Source organism: Melanotaenia boesemani, chromosome 13, assembly GCF_017639745.1.
Source record: "Melanotaenia boesemani isolate fMelBoe1 chromosome 13, fMelBoe1.pri, whole genome shotgun sequence".
Taxonomy (NCBI): Eukaryota; Metazoa; Chordata; class Actinopteri; order Atheriniformes; family Melanotaeniidae; genus Melanotaenia; species Melanotaenia boesemani.
This window is the reverse complement of record NC_055694.1, coordinates 16,056,246-16,083,912: the sequence shown is the minus strand read 5'-3', so window position 1 is coordinate 16,083,912 and position 27,667 is coordinate 16,056,246. Positions and strand designations below refer to the sequence as shown.

Genomic DNA, 27,667 nt, shown 5'->3' with positions numbered 1-27,667 from the left:
TCTGATGCCATTTTCCTAAATTAAGCATGTTCTTGTTTTGGGTTCAGAAGTCACTGGACTGTCTGACAATGTGGTCATTGTGACAGACTGCTCCATACGCATCAAAGAGGTGATTAACCAGTTGACAGGCCTGTGAAGACAATACTGCTCTTTACAGGGAAAACAGTGCAAGCACTCAGACTGGGGATATACTGGAAGACCACAGCCCTGTGTCCACATGCAGCAGCTGACAGCATCAAACCAAATAAGTTCATATCAAGAAACATTTACCATGCACAGTGTTCAAACCAGCATTTTTTGCTTGTGTGGACACCAGATGCTGTTTGTGATCCAGAAATCTTTTCATTTTTGCACATTAGTCATTTTTGTTTGTACATTTTAAAACTGTTTATCAGTGATGCTAAATGCAATAATTTTCTTTAAAGTGTTCAGAACTGTTGGATCTTTTTTTCTTTTGGTTGTTCAATGCAGACATTGAGCCTGCAGCCCGGGGTAGGAAAAAAAGACGGACCAACATCTGATTGGTGAAAAAGCCTGGCAATGGGCCAATCAGACGCCCCTCTCTGGGAGGGAAATCTCAGCATCAGAATAAGCTGCAAGTACTACACAGTTTTCAGTTTGTAATTGATTCAATCAATTTATCTGCTCTTGTCTTCACTTCGTGATATTGGATTTTCCTCTCATCTTACAAAGACAAAAGCAGAAACTGGGCTTATCTCATAATCCACGATTTAGAAAATTCTATCTGGAGGACTTTCTAAAGCCGTGTGATGTGCTGATATTTCGGTGAACAGGTACAATATGAATATGGACCAGCTGCGAACCATATTGCTGTGTGTGACATTGTCATGCAGGCTACAAACAGCATTGTCTCAAGCTCACGAAGGTAAGTGAACTTATAGTTAAAATCTTGACTTTATCTTTTGGTATTTTTCCCTCCACATTCTTGTCAGAGTTTTGCTTCACATGTGATACAAGAACATATTGTGGAACAGAATATGGTTAACACGGACTCACCTTCCTTTCTTTGTGTCCGATCACACAGTTCTCACTCTTTTCTTTAATAGCTTTTTATTGTTAGGATCTTATCAAGTCTCATGTAGGGATGTGTCACTTGCTGATTTACTGCCAGTAAAAAAGGTAATTGATGTTTAAAACTGAATTGCATGGTGGTGAAAAAAAAACTGCAGAGAACTGTAAGCTCTAAATGCCTCTAGTGCTGTACTAAAAGATTTGATAGGTATCTTACATTTATAACCATTCACTATCTGTTTATACACAGGACTGCATTTGCATTCATTAAAGCTTATAAATGATAAATATTATAAAAAATGCTCAAATTAAAGACTAAGTAAGAAATCACCTCTAATACTGATAACAAAATTTTGAAACTTACTAAATCACTTTCATTTCAAAAGTGTATATAGTTAATGTGTGTGTGTTTTATTATTGTAACGGAAATATTATGCAGCCTTTCTAAATGAGGTTTCACCTCTGTTCAGTCATGTTAACTTGAAGGAATGGGCTTTTGTTTCAGCTCTCTGTTATTAACCATGAAACTACATCCAACAAGCCTCATAGGATGTTTATCAGCACCGCTGTAGCCGTGCAGCTGTAAGAGCCTCGTTTATACCTGCATGTTAAAAATGCAAACAGGAAATGTGACTGAAGTTCACTGCTGCAGGTGCCTGATCTTTGCAGACGAAGAGCCAGTGCCACAATTTTTGTTATTCGTTAAGAGATGGTGTGCATGTCTCCTTCCGTTCACGATATTTCCCCTCCCTCTGCCATCAGTCCCGCTCACACATGGCCCATTGTCTTTTGGTATGATCTCAGCAACACTCACCCTACAGACGCACACACACACACACACAGAAGCACTGTCTGTCACTGCATCACTCTTCGCTCAGTGGGACACACTGTCCACATTTATAGCTTTATCACAATGGAGGCTTTGTCTGAGGGAAGCCCATCTCCCTCGACCCTCGGCCTCCTCTTCATCACCCTCAGGCCTAGACTGCTCCGTGGACCAGGGTTACAGCCTGCCTGTTTGCTTCACATCAAACTCTGCAGCTCTCACAGCATCAGGGAGACACAACAAGCTAATAAATGCTGCAGAAACAGTACAACCCACAGGACTCACATTTCCTTTTTCTGTAGCTTCAGAGGGCACCAGTAGTTTTTTTTAACTAATTTCAATAAATATTTTTTTCTGTTTATTTTTTAAAGAATTCTGCATGTTCTTAAAACATAATATATAAAAACTAATGTGGTTATGTGCAATGATCACTCAGAATAAACTTTCATTTTTAAGACATGAGAGTTGTAGATAGAAATGTATGAGCTTTGTTTTGTAAAGCTAAGAACTTTTCTATCTTGCCCATATGTATCAGAGAAGTGTCGTGGTACACAGAATAGCCTGAGCTCCACCGGTACTCAAGAGAATCAGTACAACATAAGTAAGGAACTGTATGCTGGCTGTGAGATTATCATGGGAAACCTGGAGATCACACAGATTGAGAGCACCTGGGACTTATCCTTTCTTAAGGTAAACACCGTCCCTCTCCTTTCCTTCTTTAAACTGGTTTGTTTGTTCAATACTTTGTACTGAACCACAACAGAAAACCTTAAATCATCTTATTTGATGCTTCATTTGTGAACAGTCTTCTTTTTTCTTTCCAGACAATCCGAGAGGTGACTGGTTACGTCCTCATTGCTGTGAACAATTTTCAGGAGATCCCCTTAGGACAGTTGCGGGTCATCAGAGGGAACAGTCTGTATGACAAACACTTTGCCCTCTCTATTTTCCTCAACTATCCCAAAGATGGCTCCAATGGGTTGTGGCAGCTGGGACTTGTAAATCTAACGGGTAAGTGACAGTGGAGACATAACAGACAGGAAATCTCAAGTATGGGAGCAAATACATCAGATGTGTCAAAATATTTACACTATCAATATGACATGAGCAATATTCATTAGAAAAGATCTGCATACACACTGCAGATGCACTTACCCCAGATACTTAATTTAAAGCTTTATTTAACAACCTACTTGTCATATTCAAATAAAAATGATACGAATATTACTGTTATATTATTAAAGACTAATCTAAAGAAGCCCCTGTTTATAAGGACAGGGTATAAAGGAATGTTATGTGTGATGTGTTTTCCGTTGCATTCGTCCATGTCTTCACAGAGATTCTGGAGGGAGGAGTGCAGATTATCAATAACAAATACCTAGTTTATGGACCCTGGGTCTTCTGGCAAGATATTGTACGAGAAGATAATGCTCCTATTGACATACAATGCAATGGAGAGAGAGGTCTCTTTTCGAATGGTCCTATTTCACAATCCCCAATGATTTCTAGATTGTCTTTGTTCTGAATGGCCTGTCTTTCTGTCTGTTTCCTGTTTTCTCTCAGGCCCCTGCCACAAATCTTGTGGAGACTATTGCTGGGGGCCAAATGAGGACCAGTGTCAAATCTGTGAGTGCCTGCATGCTCTGTTTCCATTTTCGTCTCTGATTTTCTCTCCCTCCACTTCATTCACTTAAATGAATGGTTCTGTTTATGGACACATGAACATAAATAAGTCAAAGCAGTGATATTTAGGTGATCTCATTTAGCTGACCTCTGTTCAACCACTTTCACCTGTGTGTCTCAGTGACTAAGACGGTGTGTGCACCGCAGTGCAATGGCCGCTGCTTTGGGACAAGCCCCAGGGACTGCTGTCACATAGAGTGTGCAGCAGGATGCAAAGGCCCTCTGGATGTAGACTGTTTTGTAAGTGCTTTTTCATGGCCTCTTTATAAGAATTTTCTGGCAGAATCAAGAAAAATCCTCTCTGAGGATAAGGTTATCTTGATTCATCATTTTTTCTCCATACAAACTTATTTGGCTCTTAAAAGTGGAAACTTTACTTGTGACATTTGGCCCTATGAAGCGGTGCACAAGTAAAAAAAAACAAAAAACAAAACATTTCAAAACAGCACAAAAACTCCCAATAACTCCAAAATCATGACAGGGAGTAGGTAGCCTGATCCTCCAATCTTTGTTGAGCTTGTTATCATGTACCTATTATTCTCTTGGCACTGAAAACAAATAACAGTAAAGATAAAATAATAATAAATATAAATTTGGAGTTGTTTATTGAGCTCACCTTGAGGTAAACATGCATATGTGCACCAGAAATGACAACAATCCTTTGAAAGTTTGCCTAAAACAGTATGGTGATAGGTATGGTGAAAATTTGTGTATGTACAAACAACTGTTTGCTCTAAATATGTAGATGTAGTGGGGTTAGAGTGCATTACCAGAGAACAAGCTCCTTCTTTTTGAGGGGATTTCCATCCAAACGTCTGTTCTTTGTTTTCAGTAGCCTGCATGTGGGGGCATGTGAGTTCACTCACTAAGTGGATCAAAGCTGGCCATGGTTTTAAAAGTTTATATGATAATTTTGATCTTTTTAGGCTTTTCTTTCACTTGTTTTTTGTTATACTCATCTAGTATATAAGTTAATCTAGTATGGAACTTAAATGTAACTGCCTGTATTTTTGTGCGTGCACTTGTAAAGGCATGTCGTCATTTCAACGACTCTGGAGCCTGTGTCCCCCAGTGTCCCCAGACTCTCATATATAACAAGCAGACATTTCAAATGGAGACCAACCCAAATGCCAAGTACCAATATGGATCAATCTGTGTTTCTCAGTGTCCTAGTAAGTGCTTAGTATGTGTTTTGTGTGTACTTTACTCACTTCATCAGGCTACTACAGCATTCAGCCATGCATTATTTTACCACTACAAACCATCATCTGTACTGTTATTCAGAATTGGAAGATAATGCAAATATTTGGTATCAGAACTGACATAATGAAAGTTTTCTCTCTGTTTTAGTCATATTTATCTCCTGTATCTTTCATTTGATTCTCTTCATAGCTAATTTTGTGGTGGATGGCAGCTCTTGTGTGAGGGCTTGTCCTACAGACAAGATGGAGGTGAAAAGAGAAGGCCGGAGACAATGTGAGCCCTGCAGCGGACTCTGCCCAAAAGGTTGCGGCTAAAGTACTTTCATTCTCTTACACACAGATTACCTGTCAGTCGAAAAAGATATTAATGGGTTTTAGTCATCCCTGTAGTGTGTGAAGGCACTGGTGCTGAGCACAGACAGACTGTGGACTCCAATAACATCGACAGCTTCATCAACTGTACGAAGATCCAGGGCAGCCTTCACTTCCTGGTCACAGGGATTCATGGGTAATACCTGCATAAGCTGTAAAGTGTTAAACAACACTGTGGGACAGTTTGCATGTTCTTATTGTATTTCTATTCTTCCCAGAGATGACTTTAACAACATCCCACCTCTTGATCCCAGAAAGTTGGAAGTCTTCCGCACTGTGAAGGAAATAACAGGTTTGTTTTTCTTTTATGGATTTTTTTATGTTAATCAATAATGATTTATTATGATTCTATTACTTAAGTGGGGTTGTGTGAAGTACTTATAAGTAGCAATTATCTTACAAGTAGTACATAGTGGTCAAAACAGTCAGGTGGGAGAATCAGGAAGAAATTCTAAAGGAGTACAAAGCTAAAAGCTACTCAGAAAGAGGTAGGGAGGCAGAAGAGCACATCGCTGCCATCTAAAACAACTAAAACCCCCAAATGTCACTTTGTCTGAAGTTAATACCCTATACAGTGAGTTTTACTTTGCATTACTTTTGCATCAGACAGCTTTTTACTTTGTCACTAATTTCTCAACTGAAGAATATCTGCCTTGCAAAGCATCCTTGCACAGATGATGGCTGACTAATGTAGCTTGCCACTGATCATCAGCAGTGACTCAAAATGACTTCCTCCCAATCCCAAAATACTAACAAGATAAGAGAAGAGTAAACAAAGACTGAAAATACACAATACCCATTACATTTTTGTAAAAGTGATGCTCAGTAGTAAGCAATTAAACATGTCTGATGTGTCATTTGATGGGATCATCTGATAAATATAAATAAATATAACATAACAAATATAAATAAATCTTTGATACAAGGCCTTATACTAACCCTAACCTATTTTAAATTAATGAGTTATTTGAGCATCTAATATACAAAAACATTGAGGATTGAAAGTTTATTTGAAGGTGGAATAAATGTGTCGTTTTATTTAAAGCACATTTGTAGAAATGTATTGTCACATGGACAAATAAGATATCTGAGGATCTGAGAAACAGAAATTTTGATGTACATTAAGTTAAAAAAATATAAATAAAATATCTATTGGTCTTGTCCAATGTTCAGCCTGACTGATGCAGTAGATATGAAGAGAATTTAAGGCCGATATTAGTTTCCTCAGACCCCGTCAACCATCAAATACCAAGGCCTGTAGCAGTTTGTGAGGTCTTAGAGGTTCCCAGTGTTTCTTCTGAGGAACTATTGTGGATTAATTTTAAAATTCTCAAGTCCGCCATCAGAAGAACATTGCCCCGTAGCAAGGCTGCAAGTGGAAAGCCACTGCTCTTCAAAAAGTACATTTTTTCTTGTATTAAGTTTTTAAGGAAGATGGAAGGCTGTTTCTGTGAAACATGGTGGTGGCTGTTTCGTGATCTGGGCCTGTTTTGGATTAAGATAAATTTTTTAAATGAAAGATAACAGGACATCTGTCTTGAAAAATGTAGTATTTATGAGCTATATGTACGCTGCTGTGCTGAAGATTCCTGTTTTAATATTACCATTTGGTTTCATTCTTAGATTTTCTGAACATCCAGTCATGGCCTAAAGAACTGAATGACTTGTCTGCATTTTCAAGCCTTACTACAATTCGAGGGAGGTCGCTATACAAGTAAGAGCATTGATTTACTGATATTGATTCTGATTTTGAGCAGTAAACCATGAATTAACCTGAAGAAACAAATATTCTGCTAACACGAACACCTTGCATGCATAAAAAGAAATAATTTAAACAGCATATTATGAGGCTCATAATTATGAGCACCTGCACAAATTCTCAGGCTTGTTCTAATGTTTCTTTCCCAATTTTGTCTGTGTGGAAAGTAAAGTTGTTGCAATACTGTGTCTCATCAAAGTGATTTTGCACACTACACAGTGTTGGATGTCTGTTCAGTTTTGAAAGCTGGTTTGTACATGAAAACATAGGAAAAATCATACAGTGTGTTTATATTCCATAATATTCCACAGCTCTGAACTTGTGTAAATTTCTGTGTATGATCCCCATCTTAACATTGACATCCTGGCTAAAACCAGGCTTAATGAGATGGAAACTAAAAATCATGTGCAAATACAGCTTAAACAGGTGTTATGATGCTTTTGAAATATTTCTCCAGCTAACCTTCTTCTGTCTGTTTTCGTCAACCCTCCAACAAAAGGCGCTTCTCTCTGACGGTGATGCGCATCCCCACTCTTACCTCACTGGGTCTGCGCTCTCTCAGGGAAATCAGTGACGGCAGTGTATACATCAGTCAGAATGCTAACCTCTGTTATCATCACACTGTAAACTGGACGCAGCTGTTCAGAGGCCGCAGAGTTCAAGACAACAATTTCAACGACAACAGGCCACTGGCAGAATGCGGTGAGGCGAGCCTGTGCTACGATAAAGTGAAATGTTTTATTTGGGATTCTTTTAACTTATGAGAAACGTCAACCAGTCTAAAATGATACATAACATAAAATGCAGTGTTGCATCATCTTGAGGGAAATGCGAAGTGACACTTGTTGTATGTGCAGTTGCAGAAGGCCACGTGTGTGACCCACTGTGTTCAGACTCAGGCTGTTGGGGCCCAGGTCCTGACCAGTGTCTTTCCTGTAGGAACTACAGCCGAGATGGCACATGCATAGGGAGCTGTAAATTTCTCTCTGGGTCAGTAGTTACGAGTCGATATTCTTGTGTTTTGTGTTGCTTGTGTGTTTTTCTTATGTAGTTACATTTTTCTGAAAAAATGTGCCACCAGATCTCCAAGGGAATTTGCAGGGTCTGATGGTGAGTGTGTAGCCTGTCATCCAGAATGCAAGCCTCAGAGGGGAAAGGTCAGCTGTACTGGACCGGTAATTACTTGCTTTGATGATACAGAAACATTGTGGTTCAGTGCTTTCAAATAAGCTATTTTACCTGTGCATCACATTACTTAACAAATACATGTTTAAATTTGACCTGCTGCACTGGATTTCATCTCAGTCCTGTTACCATTTATGCTGCAATCTATCAAAAAACCTTATCATGCCTTCCAACTCTTAAAATCTTGATTAAAACAAGAAAGTCTCCCTATTTCTGAACTCAAAGCTCTAAAAGTTATTTTCCACTATTTCTTGCACCTTAGTTTATTAAATTATATGGCGTGTGTGCATCCCAGCAGATTCCATCTTGTTTCTCTTTTTTTGTGTTTGTGTCTGTGCTTTTTCTCCTGTAGGGTGCAGATGAATGCGTGGCTTGTGTCAACCTTCGAGATGGTCCTTACTGTATGTCCTTTTGTCCCACTGGTGTAAATGATGGACAGAGAGGGCTGATTTTCAAATATCCCAACAAGGAGGGCCACTGTGAACCATGCCATCAAAACTGCACACAAGGGTAAGACTGAACTTAAAATATATGGTTTTATATGTGTATTTTCATATGTTCTGTGCTACAGTTACTGACACCATAAAATTTTGAGATCACTTTGTGTTTCAGATGCCTTGGCCCAGAGTTAAATGACTGTCTAGGGAAAGCTATGCTGGCCGTTAGTAGGTCAGTGTTTCCCCCTGCTGGCACAAATAAAACACTACACAGAAATGGCTGGTCGCTCCAATACTTGCAGTGAGACACACTGCATTTTTGGCATAGTGGCAGGTTAATCCCACATTGTAAACCGAATGATAAAATACAGCTGCTTAGTGCAGTAAAACGATTGCATCATTTGGTGTGTGGGGACATTAGATGCACTCAGACTTTAGAAAGTCAGACCCCTTCATGCATAAAGTGTAAAAGCATTTAAAGATTTTGATGTTGAGTTGCAGCTGAAGCATATACAGTATTCATAAAGTATTTTCTAACTATATTCCCACACTCTCTCTGCCTTACTGCAGTGGTCAGATCACAGGTATAGCTTTAGGGGTCCCAGCTGGCTTAATTTTCTGCCTGGGGTTGTTTTTCCTGGGAGTGCTGTACCACAGAGGCCTTGCCATCCGTCACAAGAGAGCCATGAGGAGATACCTGGAGAGCGGAGAGGTGAGACTTCAGGGAACATATACTTTTACAGCTGCAATAAGCTGCCTTTGGTTTTTATTGTTTTTATGCATTTGATTTTTCGGAGACGAGAGTTAGCCAGGAATAAATGTTCTGTATTTGGCAGAGTTTTGAGCCCCTGGGTCCTGGAGAGAAAGGAACCAAAGTTCATGCTCGTATTCTGAGACCCTCGGAGTTGAAAAAAATCAAAGTCCTCGGCGTTGGTGTTTTTGGCACAGTGCACAAGGTACTGATAACTTCCCTTTGATAAACTTTCTCTGATTATCCAGTAATTTATGTGTTATTATAGTTTTCTTAAACACTAGTTGTTTTAAAGGGTTTTTGGACTCCAGAAGGAGAGACAGTGAAGATACCTGTTGCCATTAAAACTATCCAGGACACCTCAGGCCGACAGACCTTCACTGAAATCACTGAAGTAAGTCTCCTGGATTTTGAGGGCTATGTTTGTGACATCATAGAAAATTATGTACAAAGATCAAATTTCTTGAGCATCTGATTGTTTAATCATTTGCAGCACATGCTGTCCATGGGCAGCCTGGATCACCCCTATATTGTTAGGCTGCTGGGCATCTGTCCAGGTGTCAGTCTGCAGCTAGTGACACAGCTTAGTTCTCATAGCTCCTTACTAGAGCACATCAGGCAGAATAAGAACAGCCTGGACCCCCAGCGCCTCCTCAACTGGTGTGTACAAATTGCTAAGGTGAGTACTGCTGGAAATCTTTCAAGCAACCATTGTCATGAACAAGCTGTCAGAAAATAAGTAGAACATGCATTTGTGTCTCAGGGTATGTTTTATCTGGAGGAACACTGCATGGTCCACAGAAATCTAGCAGCCCGCAACATTTTGCTGAAGAATGACTATCAGGTTCAGATCTCTGATTATGGTGTGGCAGATCTTCTTTATCCTGATGACAAGAAATATGTCTATACAGACACAAAGGTTGCAGCATCATATTCAGTTTCAGATTGCTGTATTAAACTATTATCACAATTAAACACATCTGATTGATCCAAAATGTCTGTCTGCAATTTTTCTCCTCATTCAGACACCCATAAAATGGATGGCACTTGAAAGCATCTTGTTTCAAAGATACACTCATCAAAGTGATGTTTGGAGCTATGGTGAGAGGCTTTGTGGAGGATGAAATTATTGTTACTGTCTTGCAATGAGAATTTAAATGTAGTATCTCTCTTCCCTGACAGGGGTGACAGTGTGGGAGATGATGTCATTTGGTGCAGAGCCGTATGCGTTTGTCCAGCCTCAGAAAGTTCCGAGTCTGCTGGAGAAGGGTGAACGTCTGTCACAGCCCGACATCTGCACTATAGATGTCTATATGGTCATGGTTAAATGTGCGTCAGAGCATCACGCCCACATGCATGCAAATAAACAACCAAAAACCCTCAATTAAGAACAAATACAGACTGGGTGTAAGTATGTTCATACATCTTCTGTTAAGGCTGGATGATTGATGAAAATATAAGGCCAACCTTCAAAGAACTGGCAAGTGACTTTACTCGGATGGCGCGAGACCCACAGAGATATCTTGTCATCAAGGTGGGATTTATCTGGATTAATAATCTTACAAATTTGTATTTTAGCTTTGATTCGACTCCATTAAGCCTGCTTTTCCATATTATTCTGTAGATGAAAGGAGTAGACTCTGGACCAGGTGAAATCAGTCGAAGAGAGTCGGAGCGAGGACTTTTAGATGCAGATTTAGATGACCCAGATGAGGAAGGACTAGAGGACGGTTTGGTTACACCTCCTCTTCAGCACTCTCCATCTTGGAGTCTGTCTCGTTCACGGATTAATTCATGCAGGGTAATATAGAAATGTCTTAAATTTGATATATTGACTGGTTTTGGACCACCCCCACTAAATCAATGTCTAATCCATCAGCAAATATCATATATTTTATTTGCAGAGTGGTGCATCTCAGCCACCACCAATTGGATACCTGCCAATGACCTCAAGTCCTGCAAACAGCCTCTGCCAGGTGTGATAAACACACATACTTACACAAATGCATGCAAAATACACATCATATATTAGGATATAACTCTCGCCTTCCTTCTTCTCAGCATACTACATAAAGACCAGCATGTCATTACATAATTAAGTATTAGAAAATCCTATTTTATTAGCTACAGCCTTTAATTTTCTTGTCTCAGTTGTGGTTTCACAGATCTCGTCTGAGTTCAGTGCGTACACTACCAGAGAGGTCAGAGACCAGAAGGAGTGGCAGAGAGGCAGAGCTGCATGACGAAAGTTTACAAACTGGGAGCCTTCATAGGGCCAAGTTTGGCTCAGATAACAGTAACCCTCATGTGCCTATTAACCGACACAGGAAGCTTTCAACAGCTTCAAGTCCACCCTCTTACAAGGTGTGGACGGCAGAGGAGGAGGAGGAGGAGGTGGACCACTATGGATATGTCCTGCCTGGGTCACCTGGTACATCAGAAAGAAGTAAATTACATCCAGAAAAACTACTTTCATACTTTCCTGTTTCTTTGTACTATGAAGTTTGTTAATTTGTGAGTGCAACAATTAAATAGTGGCATCAAAACTGCTTTATTAAGACTTCTTCCCTGATTTTTTCCTTTTTCATTGTGGTTCACAGTCCCCAGAATATCTCGTTCTGGCCAAAGGAACTCAAGACTAAAGAATAATCTAGTCCACATGGCGACAAATCCCTCCCCACGGTACAAAACCATGAGCACACAGAATGTTGCTTCTCCATGTTTGACCAGCAGCACCGCATCGCAGGGAGATAACACTATAGTGGCACCTTGCCATAAAGTTTCTCCTTTACCTTCTCCAGCCCTCATAACTCTGCCACCCACACAGGACAAAGCACATGAAGAAATTCCAATCACAGCTGTAAGGTGCAATCAAGCACCTGAGGCTTGTGAAGGAGCTGTAACAGATCAGCTCACCAGAGACTTTACCAGTGAGATCAAAACTGTGGATGACCAAGCAGAGGTTGGCCAAGGGATTACCAAGTATGAATACATGGACATCAGGAGTTCTGACTCAGAATGGGAGAGAAATGGGAGTCAAACATCTGAAATAAATGCAGTTGAGACAGAGGACACAGACCAAATAGTTGGTGTTTTGAAAAAGGAGCACAAGGCAGAGGAGAAAACTAAAATGTGCCACAACATAAATAAACAAGCCACTCTTCAGGGGGATCTGCAAAGTACGGTCATGCCAGATGCACTGACACCTGGGGGAAGAAACATGGAGGAGTATGAAGAAATGACTGGATTTGGAGAGGTGCCTAAAGGGTGGGGACAAACAGAATATGAGAATGTCCCAGTAAAGGGGAGGGCTGTTGCAGAGGATATGGGCAGTGGCAGGTGTGCAGGGCTCGGGGAATACATCAAGGTGTGTGCAGGCATGGGGGAGCCTGACAGCAACACATCATTTGACAACCCAGACTACTGGCACAGCAGGCTGTTCCTCAAGCCAGATGCTGTACGAACTTAATAATGTGGATTGGGACAGTGACAGTTACTGATGCAAGCTGCTGTGATAAGTTTTATAATGCTTTCCTACTTTTTTTTAATGGATTCATTGCTTTCAAAAGCCGTTGAAAAAAAAAAATTTAAAATAAATACACATTTGTTATTGTTCATATTATTTCACTGTTTTTGTGCAGTAAGTAATGATTTATGGATTCAAAAATATGATAGCACACAACACTACAGTGAAGTTTGTGTACACATTATGTGACATTTTCATTTAAGGGCATTTAAAGTTTGTTGTTTGCTGTAATAGAATAAGTTGACACATTTTACAACTTTCTGTACTTTTTATACTAACGTTCATTACATGATTATGTATCATATTATTTTGCAAATATCCAATCAATTTTATTATGTGTAAAGCAGTGTTTTTGTCTTGAAATGTACTGAAATATAAAAAATTGATTACTAAAAAAAGACAACATGTTTTAATTTATTTTTCTTTCATTCATTGTGAATAAATAAAATCATCCGTTTGGCGACAACGGAAACGTGTCAAAAAAGACACGTGACACCTTTGAACGCATGCGCACACGATTGGACAGAATCAAAGAATATCTCAGGGTAGAGATAGTTAACTTCAGTACTGTTCCGTTTTTACTCAAATTTGAAGACACTCATATCTAATAGAACATTTTCAGGTTGCTTTCCAAATTAATTATCTCTGCAAACTTTTATTTGCCAACTTGAGCCATTTATGACAAAAAAAAGGAAACATTTTAGTTACAGTACATCTTGTTTACGTCTTCATTTGTGATTACTTCCACGTCAGAGATTACAGATTACAAGCGCGGACTCGTTCAATCTACTTAGTCTTTACTATGCTGTATTTCACCACATAAACAGAAAAACAGTCGCTCAAGTTATATTTTGTGTGGGTCGTTGCGTCAGTAGCTTTTACCACAATACATTCTTCGACTTTTCTGTAGGTAGGCTCAAGGGCGTAGGTTTGTTCCCGACATTGGTAGGGACATAGATGTTGATCTCAGAGGTCCCTGTATAATGCGATGAGCGCTTTTCTGATCTTCATTTGCAATATCAAGTCATTTAAAGTGGATTAGACTAACAGTTTACATATATATATATATATGTGTGTGTGTGTGTGTGTGTGTGTGTGTGTATAATTTCTTTATTCCTGCCAAATACAGGATTATTTTCATGTTTTAATTATTTTGGTAATGTCATGACTTAAAGACAACTGTGTTTCACATCAATATTGTCCAGACAAGAAGGAAGTTTGACTCCTTTACTACACTGCAATCATCAACATTACTAAAATGTTCTTTATTTACAGTACAAGAAATCCAGTTCATCCGATCCAATTCTAATCTTGAAGAGAGCACTTTAAGTTGATATATGAAACATTTAGAAAGTTACATTTCAAACGTTACTTTTACTGTTATCTTTTTCAAACCAGATAAAAAAAATGTATTGTTTGCCATACATTTATGCAATGCACATATTAAATATATTAAGGACAAAAGGTTCAGTGTCCTTTGAGTGTCCTTGGATACATGCCTTGTTCCTAATTGAAGGAGCCAAACACATGCCTACATCTTTTATTAAATAAAACAAACTGCTGGTATATTTGTTTTATGTCAGTGTTGTCCAGTTTGTCCTGATGAACATGGGACACAGCCATGTCTGTGATCTCCTGAGATCACTGGAACTTCTTTCAGCCTCAGACGATGAAACAGGGATGACTAAAAGCAACCTGACAAGAGTTTATACTTGATCAAAATCACTTCAACTGTCATTTCTCTCGAGATATTAGCAACTTCAGCTCTAGTTGTTTTTGAATGAAAACATGGATAGTTTGACTTCAAGAGTCACTATGTTTAGTTCTGGATAGTCAACAACATCATTTACTTCACCAGTCAGCAGAATTTCCTCCAGCTTCTGTATCTAGGTCTGGTTGATTGAACCTTTCCAGAAACTGAATATGAACAGTCAGCATTTTAAAAAGATTCTGTTCTGTAATGCACCTCAGGAGACTTAGGAATGCGATGACTTGCCACAACAGTGTATTGAATCTGAAGGGACTCAATCCCCAGGGAGTCAGCCAATCCCACTGCTTTCTCAAAAATCTTGTGGAAGCTTTCCTCTTTTCTTTTGCACTGTAAACTCTGACACATTCTGTTGCACTTCTCATTCCTGCAATAGTTTCAGTAAGTTTTAGGAGGCACTTGCTCAGACCCTCCAGTTCCTTAATAACTTGCAAAGCTAGGAGAAGTCCAAGCACAGTTTTACCCTTTTCAAACCTTTCACACAGTCCATTTGCCCTCACACCTGTGCTAGATCCACTTGATGCCATCTTCTCCAAGCTAGACAAAACACTTTCGTACTGAGTCAGCACTGCTCTGATGACTTCTCTTATGGTCCACCTGATTGGGCCCTGTGTTCTGAGTGATGCCAATGGCCCCCCGAACCTGCTGCTGCAAATTTAGCTTTGAATTTTCCTGACTGTTTACTGGCAAAATTGAGATGAGCCTTAATGTTCTTTTAGCTCAGCAGTAGTCTTAATCTTGGAACTCTTCCATGCAGGTCATTTGTGCCATGTCTCTTTCTTGTAGTGAATGCTGACCTTAATTAAGGCAAGCAAAGCCACATGATGCCTTATGTGACCTCTTGGATGAGTTGTCGCTGTGCTCTTGGAATAATTTTGGTCGGCTTGCCATTCCTGGAAAGATTCACCTCTGTTCCATGATTTTGCCATTTGTGGATAATGGCTCACATTGTGGTTTGCTGGCATCCCAAAGTCTTAAAAATAGCTTTATAACCTTTTCCAGACTGATAGATTTCAATTACTTTCTTTCTCATTTGTCATTTGTTCCTGAATGTCTTTAGATATCTGCATGACATCTAAAAATCTGCCTGGCATACATTGGGGATCAATGTATTTCGGTGAAAACTTCCTGCTCTTTGACACGCTACGCCAAACGTGAATTATCTTGATTTCTGAGCGTGTCTTTGGCAGCAGGCGGGATCGTGAGCTGTCGGGTGAAGTCGGGCTTCCGTCGTTAGGGCTCAGCGCGGAATAGCGTGTTCCATCCTGTGACTGACTGACACCCGCCAGGGGCGAAAAAAAAGTTACTTTGAGTTCGCGGCCAGCACACTGCCAACATGTCTGGAGATGAAGAGACACAGGAGCAGACTATCGCTGATGACTTGGTGGTCACCAAGTACAAAATGGGAGCTGAGATAGCAAATCGTAAGTGAAACACAGCTGGTTTGATCAATTTACTAGTAACTAGTTCGCTCTGATGTTAGCTAGCAGTGTCAGCTATCCACACAGCAGCTGTACCATGTGCCTCAGCAGCAGTAGCACTAGATTATGTTAGACAAGAGGACCACTGTGCGTAACAGGGAAAACGGGGATCGTACAAAGACGTGTGCAGAAAATTCCAATATTCTGTCCCGTGTGTGTTTAACGATATGAAGCTGTCATACTCGCTTCTAGACATAAGCTCCATAGCTAGCTATGTTCTGAGCTAACTGATTAGCAAGCGTTAGCTAGCTGTAAGGGCTAATGTACCAGTTAACAATGACAAGAGAAAACTCGTTAAAAAGAATATCTCCAGACTGTTATCAGACTTAAATGTATACCTCCAGGTAATTCAAATCTATACAAAATACATTTTCATGTTACTTTACCGAAGAGCAAGTTCCCTGAAATGGCAGTTTGTTTGAGTTAAGAAATCTGTTGTGTTAATATATCCAAACATATTTTTAAATTTCATTTTTGATTTTTGTCTACTAATAAATAAATAAGTAAGTCTAACTAAGGTAAAAAATCAATATGTAATCATAAACTAACTTTTTAAGGACGAGTTTACATATATTCAACATGCTGTTTTTAAGTCCATAGTTTTTTAACCTCATTACTATTATAGCATAATTTAGAGATTTGTTAATCTACAGAACATATATGCTAATCCAAATGAGAACTCATATCTGTAACTTCTAGTGCATCAAACATTCACTTAAATTCAGCATGTCAAGCCTTGGCCACACTCGCACATCACACAATCACATCATTTATTAATAATATACAGCTGCTTAATAATAGTATTTAAACAGTGTATTTTTCAGGCTCAAGACTGAGTACAGCACCAGTCAAAAGTATGACACATTTTCCCATTAAATCTAATAGGAAAGTGTGTCCAAACTTTTGACTGGCACTGTATCTGAAATGACCCTCACACCCCTAAAAGTTTAATCACACACAATCATCAAATACAAAATGGCAATTTTTTTATTTGAATTAATCAAATAATTTGCAGCGAGTTATTAAAGTGAAGTCATAACTTCAGCTTTTACTAAATTGCTAACTTATTTGTTCTTTAAACGAAAAAATATTGTTCCAAATCATTTCTTTTAGTGAGTTGTTTCGATCCTGAGCCCTTGTGTGCTTCTTGTTTACATGGAAATGATCAGACGCAGTTTCACGTTGTTACAGCTGCTCGCTTATCTTTTTTTTTTCAAGCCTGTCGACTGTTAATGTTGAGAAAAATGATCCAGCAGCCTGAAACCATTTAATAAAATAAAACAACAAAAACATCTACATATATATATGGGTCATTGACAAAAAAGGTGTCCAAAAAGATATTTTTAAAAAGTTTTTCCAAAATGGATGCCATGCATATTTTTAAGTCCGGAACAATTTGTTATATTTAGTCATGTTTTTAAAATTACTTTTTAAAAAGTTTAAAACCATTTTTTGACTGTATTTGTATTTTCTGTCCATCAAAACTGTCAGGTGGCGCAACCATTTATTTACAAAAATATATACATTTTCTTATTATTCATTCCAAGTCCAATTTTTGGCAAGTATTCCTTTAAGAGTCTACAGTGAGAAACACATTATTATTTTTTTGTTACATTCTACATGAACAATATTTTAAGATTGCAGCATTCTAAAGTTCAAAAATGCCATTTTTTCAGCATCCAACTTTACAGTAAAAGAGAGGAAAGTAATTTATAAGCATGCAAATGAGTGCAATAAATACAATACCTATTTCCATCACAGCTGTTAACCATTTGATCACTTTAACCTAGTAGTTTTGGTTTAAAAGGACATTTTACCTGGTCGCACCACCTGACAATTGTCAGTTGCGCCACCTGACTAAATTAGTAAAGACAAGAAATAGGCTGAATAATTGCAACTTTATTCATTTTAGATGCAAAAAATGCGCAAGTTAACAGTCTTAACAGATGATAGAAACAGTTTAAATCCACTAAAAATGTCAATTTAATACATCTAAATACAATTCATCAGTACTATGCCAAGTTAAAACATTAGATTCAGTGCAACTGGAATGCAATATTAACCTCATACAAAATAGAATAATTGTGCCTAATATAAACAGCTATGATCAATTCAGAACAGCAAATTCAGAACAGTTTGAAATGTTTGATCAACACTGGTATGGATAAATACCTTGTTTCAGATGTGGGTACTAAAGCAGTCCCAGTCTGCATGAGTAAGCCGTGTGTGCCGAGAATTAAGAGGCTCTGGCTCTGAGATCACTTTGAGTACATCTGCTGTGTAGTAAAAAATTACATCAGCTGGATGGGGCCATATGAACTTATTTTTTTGTCCCAACTGCTGCATGTGGCTCACTTCAATCTCGTGACCAAATACCTGAAGTACTTGTGCTACGAACGGCTGACCCTCATATTTTACAATGATGAACTTCCCATTCAGATCTCTTTCAACTTGGGCGCTGGCCTGGGTACTGGGCATTTGTAAGTCGACTGTTGTTATATTGTGGCATTGGCATATTTGTGGTCTGCTACAGAAGCAGGAGATTTCCCTATGCATGATCTTCCCTGGGACTGTGGAGATGACCTGGTGCATCATCATAGTCCCCTTTACAGGCGGGACCACTTCAGGAACTTCTTCATCAAACCTTTTGATGTCCTCGTCACTCACCCAGAAGAACCTGATTTCAGAGTTTCGTTCGGTTAAGAAGCTGTAAACATCTTCTGGGGTCTGTAGATCTGCACCCCTTTGGACAGCAGAATCAGCAGTGCGCTTGACTGCCCCACCAACTCCATCAGGAGCGCCTTTTCCATGAGATTTCTCAGAGAAATTCCAGGTCACCTGTTTGAAGCCTGAGAGGAAGGGAATGGTGCTGAGCAAGTAAAAGTTTTTTTTATTGCGGTACTGAGTGACTGGACCGTCGCTTATCACATGTAAAGTTGTGGGAGATGGATTGCAATTTTGCATGATATCCTTTAGCACAGGCTCCAAGTGAGCCCAAACAGCCCTTTCATCATGCCGAAGGGATGCAGAGATGGTTGCATAGGACTGTGTGCTTGCTGCGGTATAGGCCACACACGTGTGTACAGTGGCCTGCTTGCGACTCCCTCCAAAATGAAAAGCTTGCACCTCACTGTTAAGTTTGCAAGAGAAGTTCTCTGAAAAGTCCACATGAAGGACAATTTCATCCTCTCTGACGCTCTCTTTTAGAGCTCTGCACTCTTTGGCTTGGTGTAACCAGTTGTAGTGGTGTTTGGCGAGGCTGTCAAGCTTCTGATTGAAAATGTCCAATAGTTCAGCACATGTTCCAGTTTGTGCCTCTTTGACAAAATTCATGTAGGTCTTCTGCCCCTCAGACACAGATTTTCTTATCCATTGGTGCCAGGTAATTTTCTCTTCTCCTTGGGATGGTGCAACCACTACTTCATTGTAGCAGCACTTTGCACAAACACGATACATGCAGGACTTGTTGTCTGGACTGCACACAATTTCACTCAACAGCTGAGATATGCTTGCAGTTTTCAGAAGGCCTTTCTGATGCAGCTTTTCAGTCATGAGTTTGATGTTCTCATGGTCCAAGCATGCACATGTATTCCTGTCGGACATTTTAGGCTGTGTGACAAAGAAAGGACAGTAACGGACAAACTGTCTGTAAGACAACTTTTCAGACGTTTGCATTTCAGCATTATACTGCATATGGAGTTCAGTCAAAGGTTTAACTAACACACGCCTCTGTTCTTTCTTTTTGTTTTTTGTGACTGTATCTTTTTTCCCCGGCAGTAAGCGACTGTTCTCATCTCTGCAGAGGAAATCAACAACTCTCTCTTTTCTCCGTTTGGACATTTTCTTCGCACTCTTTGATCCCTTTCCTTCAGCTGAAGAGTTTTCCTTTTGCTTTTTTCCCTTCTTTACCTGTAATCTTTCGAGGCGCTTTCGTAACTTTTCAGATTCTCTTTTTGCAGCTACCATTTTTCTCCTCAGTTTGTGCATTTCTCTGCGCATCTTTGCTTTCTCTCTTCACCATTTCTCACTACTAGTTGCTACTCTCTCTGTTGTTGATGCTCTGGGTTGCTGGTCAATATTGACAATGTTCTCCCCAACATTGTTGGGAAGAGGAAGGTTGGGTTGCACCTCTTCTTCATCATTAATTGACTCAGGTGTGAAATTTAAAATGTCTGCCACAGCCTTTTCCCTTTCCCTGTGCTTTCTTTGGTCTTGTCTCCACTGTTGCCTCAATTTTTCCTTTTCTTTTCTGGCTAGCTGACTGATGAGGGGTTTCACAACTTTTCCTTCTTTCTTTTATCTCTGATAACTATGAAATATAAGAACAAATACGTACTAGTCATACTTCCATTTCAAAATTGTAAATGTGACTACTGCATGAAAGAATCAATGGCAAAATAAAAGATTTGTCAGGTTTGTATTACAGTTCACCATCTTTTTTTTTTTTTTTTTTTACCTCTTTTTCCTTTTTGCGAGATAGGCTTCCCTTGCAGCTGGATCATTTTTAATGCGCTCCCTGTGTCGTGCTGATTTTTCTTTACTTGACAAAGGCATCTAAAATTGTTTTTAAAAAAATCATGACAATAATTTCATAGTGCATAACAGCTTGAACTTAAAGCTTATGAACATTTTATAAATGTAATATAAAGATTCAACACTTTAAATAACAACATCTCTGTCATAATGTGACATTCCTATCGGTTGCGCCACCTGACTTGCTGGTTGCGCCACCTGACTTTTGCCACCAATTTCAAATTAAACAGGCTTCTACTTTGACTGTTACATTAGCTAAAGTGTTTGCTAGCATGAGCATACTTATATTTTAAAACTTAATTAAAGAAATTTGTGAATAAATAACAATTTCATAATTTTACATTGGTTGTACCACCTGACACTGAAAGTGTACCAGTCTGCCTATGAGTTGAAAAAAAGATATTTTTATCCATATTTAATAAAGATATACATACCTTATCACTCAGTAATAAAGGGTACTTGGGGTCCTCTGGCTGATGCAATATCCTGTTTGCTGCTACTACCACATTATTTCACAATAAAAGTCATGTTTTTACGGTTGTACCACCCTGACATTTTAGGGCTTACAAATTGTTGGACAAAAGTTTTTTAATGATTTCAAAAGCTTTAAACTATTAGTATTTATAAATATTGCCTTATTTGAAAGATTATTAACATTAAATGATGCCAATATGTTTTATTTTTAATTTATTATCGTAAAAATGCAATTTTAAACTGTTTTCTTAGTATATTCATTCGCTCGGACGGTTGTACCACCTGACATTTTGGGGGTTTGACATGTCAAAACACATAAAATTATACATTTTTGGAATATGCTGAAAACATATTCAAACAAAGTAGGTTTTATAAAATAAAATTATTCATGTAATGGATTGATCAGATTATTTTACATGGGAATAACAAACACGGACACAAAAATATGCACGTCATGTCAATGACCCATATGTATATATATATATATATATATATATATATATATATATATATATATATATATATATATATATATATATATATATATATGTGTGTGTGTGTTATATTTCAACACATCTAACATAAACAAGCTTCTAATGTTTAAACAAACTCTTTCTACATTTTTCCACCTGTGCTGTCTTATCTGCATAATTTTTTTTTTTTTTATCCATTTTCTTGCAGAGGCTCTGAAGATATTAGTTGCAGCATCTACAGCTGGAGTCTCTGTGCTCAGCCTCTGTGAAAAGGGAGATGCCTTCATCATGGCAGAAACTGGAAAAATCTTCAAGAGGGAAAAGGAAATGAAGAAAGGTACTTTATTTATTTATTTGCTTTTATTGAGTCATCAAAGAGGTACCTGACTGGCTCATACCCCCCTCTCTTTTGCAGGCATCGCGTTTCCTACCTGCGTGTCAGTAAACAACTGTGTATGCCATTTCTCCCCTCTGAAGAGTGACCCTGATGTCATACTGAAGGATGGGGACCTTGTCAAGATGTATGTTGCTAATGTTACAGCTCTCTGACCCGTGTTAAGATGAATTTGTTTAATTGGCAGTGCATTTTCTTCTTACCTTGTGTTTCCCTGTTTCTGTATGCATGCAGTGATCTGGGTGTGCATGTCGACGGCTTTATCTCAAATGTGGCTGACAGTTTTGTTGTTGGCGTGACCAAGGTATGTCTTAATCACTGGGAAAAATTTCACCTGTGCTGTTGCATCCTACAAGATTATGGGAATATTCAGTCTTTAACTTGACTTCTGTGTCACTTCAGGACAAACCTGTGACCGGGCGGAAAGCTGATGTCATCAAAGCAGCTCACCTCTGCGCTGAAGCTGCTCTCCGGCTTGTGAAACCTGGAAACCAGGTAAAGCTTTCTCTGATTTGACCAAATGTGTCACCGTTCACACCTCATCTAATATTCCCACTGTGTCTCTTTCATCAGAACACACAGGTCACAGAAGCCTGGAACAAAATTGCAAAGTCTTTCAAGTGTTCCCTGATTGAAGGTGAGAGAATGCCAACATTTTTATCTCTGACCCATGTGATTTCCCCCTACATTTCCTCAGTGTAATTTGGACACACTTGATTCGTTTTATCCTGTGCACAGGAATGCTTTCCCATCAGCTCAAACAGCATGTGATTGATGGGGAGAAAACTATCATCCAAAACCCAACGGAGCAACAAAAGTGAGTTCTGTTATCTGATGGCTGTTGCCTCTGATGTGTTCCTTGTAACCAGTGCATGACGCCATCCTTTTGTATTTTTAGAAAGGACCATGAGAAGGCTGAGTTTGAGGTCCACGAGGTGTATGCAGTGGATGTGCTTGTCAGCACTGGAGAGGGGAAGGTGAGTAGGAATTTGGCATAATCGGATTTGTTTTGCTCAATTTTAAAAACTTCACAAAGTCTCAAGTGTTCTTATCTTATTATTCAGGCTAAGGATGGAGGTCTGAGGACCACTGTTTATAAACGAGACCCCAACAAGGTGTACGGTTTGAAGATGAAGACATCTCGGACATTCTTCAGCGAGATGGAGAGACGCTTTAACACAATGCCTTTCACTCTGAGGTAAGCATAACTTCACTTTCAAATATTTGAACTATTTTTCTCTTTTTAAGTCTTCTATGGTAAAATTCTTCCAACTTACACACGCTCACTTTTCTTGTTATCTTTGCATGTTTCAGAGCATTTGAGGATGAAGGCAAGGCCAGGTTGGGTGTGGTGGAGTGTGCCAAACATGAGCTGCTGCAGCCGTTCACTGTGCTCCATGAGAAGGAGGGTGAGTTGAAACATGAGTTCATTTGCCTTAAGAGTGCATTAAGAATTATGATAAAAACGACCAAACTGTTGAAGACCTAAGGAAGCACATTAAAAACAACCAAAGTTTACCAAATTGCTTCACATAAAATCAAACTATAATATAACATGAAGAAGAATAATTAAACATTTAAAATATACAAAGTACCATGTTAACTTGAACTGAATCTGTGCACTTGAAAAAGTAAAAACATGATAGCACAGGCAGATCTGGTAATGTAAGAAAGGAAAGAGATGCAGCTCTTAATGAAACAGACTGAGCTCCACTAACTCTTTATCATTGTGTAGTTAGCTGCAAGACCAGAGGCTGGCATGGGCCTGTTCTGCATCGTGGTTAACTTGACACGGCTAATTTGGGTGAAATAATCAATTCAGGCAGATATTAAACCAAACTAACTGGGAGAAGAAATGTTATCTAACTTGTCAATTCTCACTCACTCTGGCTGGCTCACATTAGGTGACATACATCCTCTGATACTGATGACAAGCTGTAACCATGACAACAATATATCCCACCAGGGAAAAATGTCAGTTTTAATCTATAACAAAAGACCTCTCTCAGATCTATTTTTTTTCAAGTTAATCTCTAGAGCAAAAATACTACCTAGTAAAATCATATTACATACAATCTGCAACATTGAACTGCACTAAGAATTGCAGTGAATCTAAGCATCGAAGCTAAAGTGACCCTTATAGAGAAATCTGTAGAAGGATGCTGGTTGACTCATAAGTGTCAGGTGGCTTGTCTTTTAAGATGTCTTTGAAATGAAACTAACTGGTCCTTTGTTGCTCCCCAAAAGCAAATAAATAACTCTTCTGTCTCTTCTGTTTATTGTGTTCTAAATTGTGGGGCAGTGTGGCACAGAAACTAAATTTATCTGTCAGGATTTATGTTGTTCTGCAGTCATCTTTGGCACGACAATTTTTTTTTTCTTGTTCTATATGTTTTTATGTTTCATTTAATCATGAATTTGTACACACATACATCAAAATTATTAATATATTCAGGTGAAAAATACAAAAAGCTTCCCAAAGCGTCAGTACCATACTCAGCCACGTTTAGCCATGCACATAGGACCTTTGAAGAAAGTCAAATAGTTCAACTAATATGCAGATAAAACTGAAGTTACAATAAATAATATTTAGTCCTTACATTTAATAGTCTTTTTAACGGCACTGTAATGTCTGTTCTTGTCTTGGCCTTTTCCAACTCTTAGCTCTGTTTTTGCTCAGGTGAGTTTGTTGCACAGTTCAAGTTCACTGTGCTGCTCATGGCTAACGGACCCCTGCGAATCACCAGTACCCTCCATGAACCAGAGCTCTATAAGTCTGAGCATGAGGTGGAGGATCCTGATCTTAAGGTAAGAATTATTTGATGTATGGGATGAGCAAGTAAAGACTTAGAATAATGCAGCTGTAGCATGCTGTCAGACAGATTTTTATTTAAGCTATTAAATCTGGACATATTGTTTGTTACACCACATGGGTCAATTTTTATCTATTTTATCTCCAAGACTTTACTTCAGAGCTCAGCCAGCCGCAAGACCCAGAAGAAGAAGAAAAAGAAGGTGACTTACAGAACAATTTTATCTAATCCTGTCTCTATATGCAAGTAAAATTTCCATGCGTTTGCTCAGACCTGTATTTTTTTTCATGATAGGCATCCAAGACTGTTGAGAATGCAACAGGACAGGCGATGGAGACTGAAGCTGCAGAATAGATCCCATTAAATTGTGACAGACATCTGATGACCCAAAGGACAGGTGTCATGATTCCTTCTGTCCCAGCTGTCTGAGGCACTTGTGGGCATAGCTGCTGTGAATACCTCTGAATCTAACTGTCAGTCTGGGACAATGCTGCTCCTTAAATTCTGTCACTCCACCTAAAACACACACAGAACCTTAGTAAATTTTCATGTCCTTGAGTCAGCCTCGCTCTCGCTCAACAGTGGCTGAACTTCTACCATCCAAGAAGATATTTTCTACAAGGACATAATCACACATTTCACCATTTGACTGGCCTTCCATTTACCCTCCACAGCAACTGTAGTAAAAGATGTGGAACATAAATTGAGTTTGACGGAGCAGCCGAGGATGATGGGTGCACAGTCTGTGTAATCATATGGCATTTAGAGTAGTTCATTAGGGTTGCACACCTGAAGCCATGCCTTTTGAAAGGGGTGTAAACTCATCATAGACAGAAAATTGTCTAATGTTCACACAGTTAATCGGCATGACCTCTTTAAGTAAGTCATATCTGTTGAATAAAGCTTAATTACCACATTTTTACTACGATTGCTTAGGTCTGTGCTTGAAATCATTGTGTATGCCCCTAAATATCTCCTGTAGGCTATTTGGTTAATGATTTATAAAACTGACATTTTAAGATCAGTCCTCTGAATAATTTAACTGGTGGGGAAAAAATGTGTTCAGTGGTAGATGGTCCTAACCCCTACCAAAGGTTCATCATTTGGTCCTCTGGCACCACTGCTGAGTCAGCTGATCTGTGTTTACATGAGAATTCCATATCTGTCAGATACATGGATGCTTTTATAAAACAAATCCCAGTTTCAGAGACTATTTTTGGAAACATTAAATAACCACCTGCCATCAATTGTATGATTTTGTTGTCTTTTCTATTCTTATTTAAAAGAGTAATGGGTTGAAAAGTGTTCAGAAACCCCAAGGTTGCATCCACATGTTTGACCAATATTTGTACTGCGATTTATTTATCTTAGTGGGGTTTCCACATTTACAAGGGCTTATAAGATGTGCCTGTGGTTTAAGTTAAAGCCAGTGGCACAGGTAACATCTCCCTGCTAAAAGGAATTTAAGGACAGTGTTATGGAAGACATATTTCAAACAAAAACAAAGATGACTATAGAAAGATTGAAAGAAACTGCTAACTAAAAAGCTGAACTTGAAAAGAGCTGGTCATTCCAAGAAGAAACCAGCAGGGTTTTCAAGCTTTTGGATTGGGCCCTTCACTGGTTCTGCTATGTTAATAGATTAAGAGGTGAACTATATGGGTATTTGGGATTCGATTTTTAAGAAGTGGTTTTGCTTTATCATCATACCTTTTAGAAATCAGGTACAGGGCTTAAAGTATTCCGGCACTATGATTCAAAAAATAAAAAACGTAACTATTGTTATAGTGGTCGAGACTCTGTAGAAAATGAATTGAACAATAAACAGTGTTAAAGTCGGAAATTACAAATATATTCATCTTAAAAAATAAGCAGAACTTGCTACTGTATGTTTTCAGTGTTCAGCAAATAGTGACAATATGGCACACTTCGTTTTTCTCCGCCAAGTTAACCTGTAGCGTAAACATTATCTCCGAGTGGTCTTTGAACGCAGCACCCAAGCCGACTGTTGCTTTACCAAAATCAGATTTAAAAAATGGAGAGTAAATTCATGAAGCCAGGGAAAGACGTCCTAGTTGACAACGGCCTTATAACCAAATGGTGCTGGGGTGGAGACGGCAAGCTTTTTGGGAGCTGGTGCCAGAAACTAAGAGAGCCAGGTAGGCCGACTTGTTTCTGTGTTGCGCTCGAAAAAGCTGGTGTATGCAACTAGCGGCAAAAAAAGTTCTATGACGCCACGAAGGAGACGGCAGCAGTTCGCGCTCTCCAACATACAAGTCGTTTGGCGGCGGGAGCAACAGCCACAGCTGACGTAGCGGCCCCGGTGACTGATTCATGTTAAGGAGGAGAGGAGAGGGGCCAAAGCCCAACCAAAAAATGAAAGAAGAAATGGAACAGGAAAAAACAAACAAACAAAACGTGTCAATGAGCTGTGATGATTGCACTGGAGGCTTCAGTTTAGTAGTTCTCAGTTTCTGAAGTAAACTATTTATTTTCTATTCATTTCATATAAAGTTTAATCAGGTCTTGGAGCACTTTAACCTTTTTGTTGCTGTTGTTAATTGAACTGACTCGTAGTTTAGTGTATTAAATTGCATTTGTTTATTTTGTATTTTCTATAACTTAATTTGATATTGTTTGTTTTGAATAAAAAACGATGGAAATGTTGCAATTTAAAATTACAATGTTACATACAGTTAACTGTTGCTCTAACTCTGTTTTATATATATAAATTGCCCTTTACTAAATTAAATGATTGCTTAATGAATCATTTAAATTAATTAGTCTGACTGAGTTTCACATGTCCTCATAACATTATTGCCTTTACTTTCTAAAATTCACATTTAAACTGTAGGTCATCTTGTGCCCTTCCAAGCACAATGCCAAAAAGTTGTTTGCTTATAGTGTGTATGCGTCAGATCCACTGCTCCACGGAAAAAAGTTCAGGCTCAGGATTTT

The 27,667-nt window shown here is 38.8% G+C and overlaps 2 protein-coding genes across 4 annotated transcripts; both read left to right on the top strand.

The window, feature by feature from the left end:
- The first annotated feature begins 643 nt into the window (after positions 1-643).
- On the top strand, positions 644-13,135 carry erbb3b (erb-b2 receptor tyrosine kinase 3b). Of its 3 annotated transcripts, XM_042003507.1 has the most exons (28): positions 644-886; positions 2,394-2,548; positions 2,683-2,869; positions 3,196-3,321; positions 3,422-3,484; positions 3,663-3,781; positions 4,572-4,713; positions 4,934-5,047; positions 5,134-5,251; positions 5,334-5,407; positions 6,739-6,829; positions 7,374-7,576; positions 7,732-7,864; positions 7,956-8,049; positions 8,412-8,569; positions 8,672-8,728; positions 9,067-9,208; positions 9,333-9,452; positions 9,543-9,641; positions 9,741-9,926; positions 10,011-10,166; positions 10,273-10,348; positions 10,430-10,576; positions 10,684-10,781; positions 10,872-11,048; positions 11,152-11,223; positions 11,399-11,693; positions 11,848-13,135. In XM_042003507.1, exons 1-28 carry the CDS (start codon positions 802-804, stop codon positions 12,714-12,716), a joined length of 4,356 nt encoding a protein of 1,451 aa, XP_041859441.1. In that variant the 5' UTR covers positions 644-801; the 3' UTR covers positions 12,717-13,135. The 3 variants fall into 3 exon arrangements, with proteins under 3 accessions (XP_041859441.1, XP_041859442.1, XP_041859443.1); XM_042003508.1 differs by lacking the exon at positions 8,672-8,728; XM_042003509.1 differs by lacking the exons at positions 644-886; positions 2,394-2,548; positions 2,683-2,869; positions 3,196-3,321; positions 4,572-4,713.
- A 2,611-nt stretch (positions 13,136-15,746) lies between these two features.
- LOC121651820 (proliferation-associated protein 2G4-like) lies at positions 15,747-25,956 on the top strand. The gene is made up of 13 exons (XM_042004241.1): positions 15,747-15,965; positions 21,711-21,839; positions 21,918-22,023; positions 22,131-22,200; positions 22,299-22,391; positions 22,470-22,533; positions 22,635-22,713; positions 22,795-22,873; positions 22,961-23,094; positions 23,211-23,305; positions 24,577-24,704; positions 24,858-24,911; positions 25,004-25,956. Exons 1-13 carry the CDS (start codon positions 15,878-15,880, stop codon positions 25,061-25,063), a joined length of 1,179 nt encoding a protein of 392 aa, XP_041860175.1. The 5' UTR covers positions 15,747-15,877; the 3' UTR covers positions 25,064-25,956.
- The last annotated feature ends 1,711 nt before the right edge of the window (positions 25,957-27,667 follow it).

What these genes read in the sequence shown, in the direction of transcription:
- erbb3b (XM_042003507.1), top strand. Translation starts at nt 802, where the DNA reads ATGAATATGGACCAGCTGCGAACCATATTGCTGTGTGTGACATTGTCA. An exon ending in ACAATGCAATGGAGAGAGAG is followed by an intron (nt 3,322 to 3,421) that starts GTCTCTTTTCGA and finishes GTTTTCTCTCAG; the next exon opens with GCCCCTGCCACAAATCTTGT. An exon ending in GCTATGCTGGCCGTTAGTAG is followed by an intron (nt 8,729 to 9,066) that starts GTCAGTGTTTCC and finishes GCCTTACTGCAG; the next exon opens with TGGTCAGATCACAGGTATAG.
- LOC121651820 (XM_042004241.1), top strand. Translation starts at nt 15,878, where the DNA reads ATGTCTGGAGATGAAGAGACACAGGAGCAGACTATCGCTGATGACTTG. An exon ending in GATGGGGACCTTGTCAAGAT is followed by an intron (nt 22,024 to 22,130) that starts GTATGTTGCTAA and finishes GTATGCATGCAG; the next exon opens with TGATCTGGGTGTGCATGTCG. An exon ending in TGTGCTCCATGAGAAGGAGG is followed by an intron (nt 23,306 to 24,576) that starts GTGAGTTGAAAC and finishes GTTTTTGCTCAG; the next exon opens with GTGAGTTTGTTGCACAGTTC.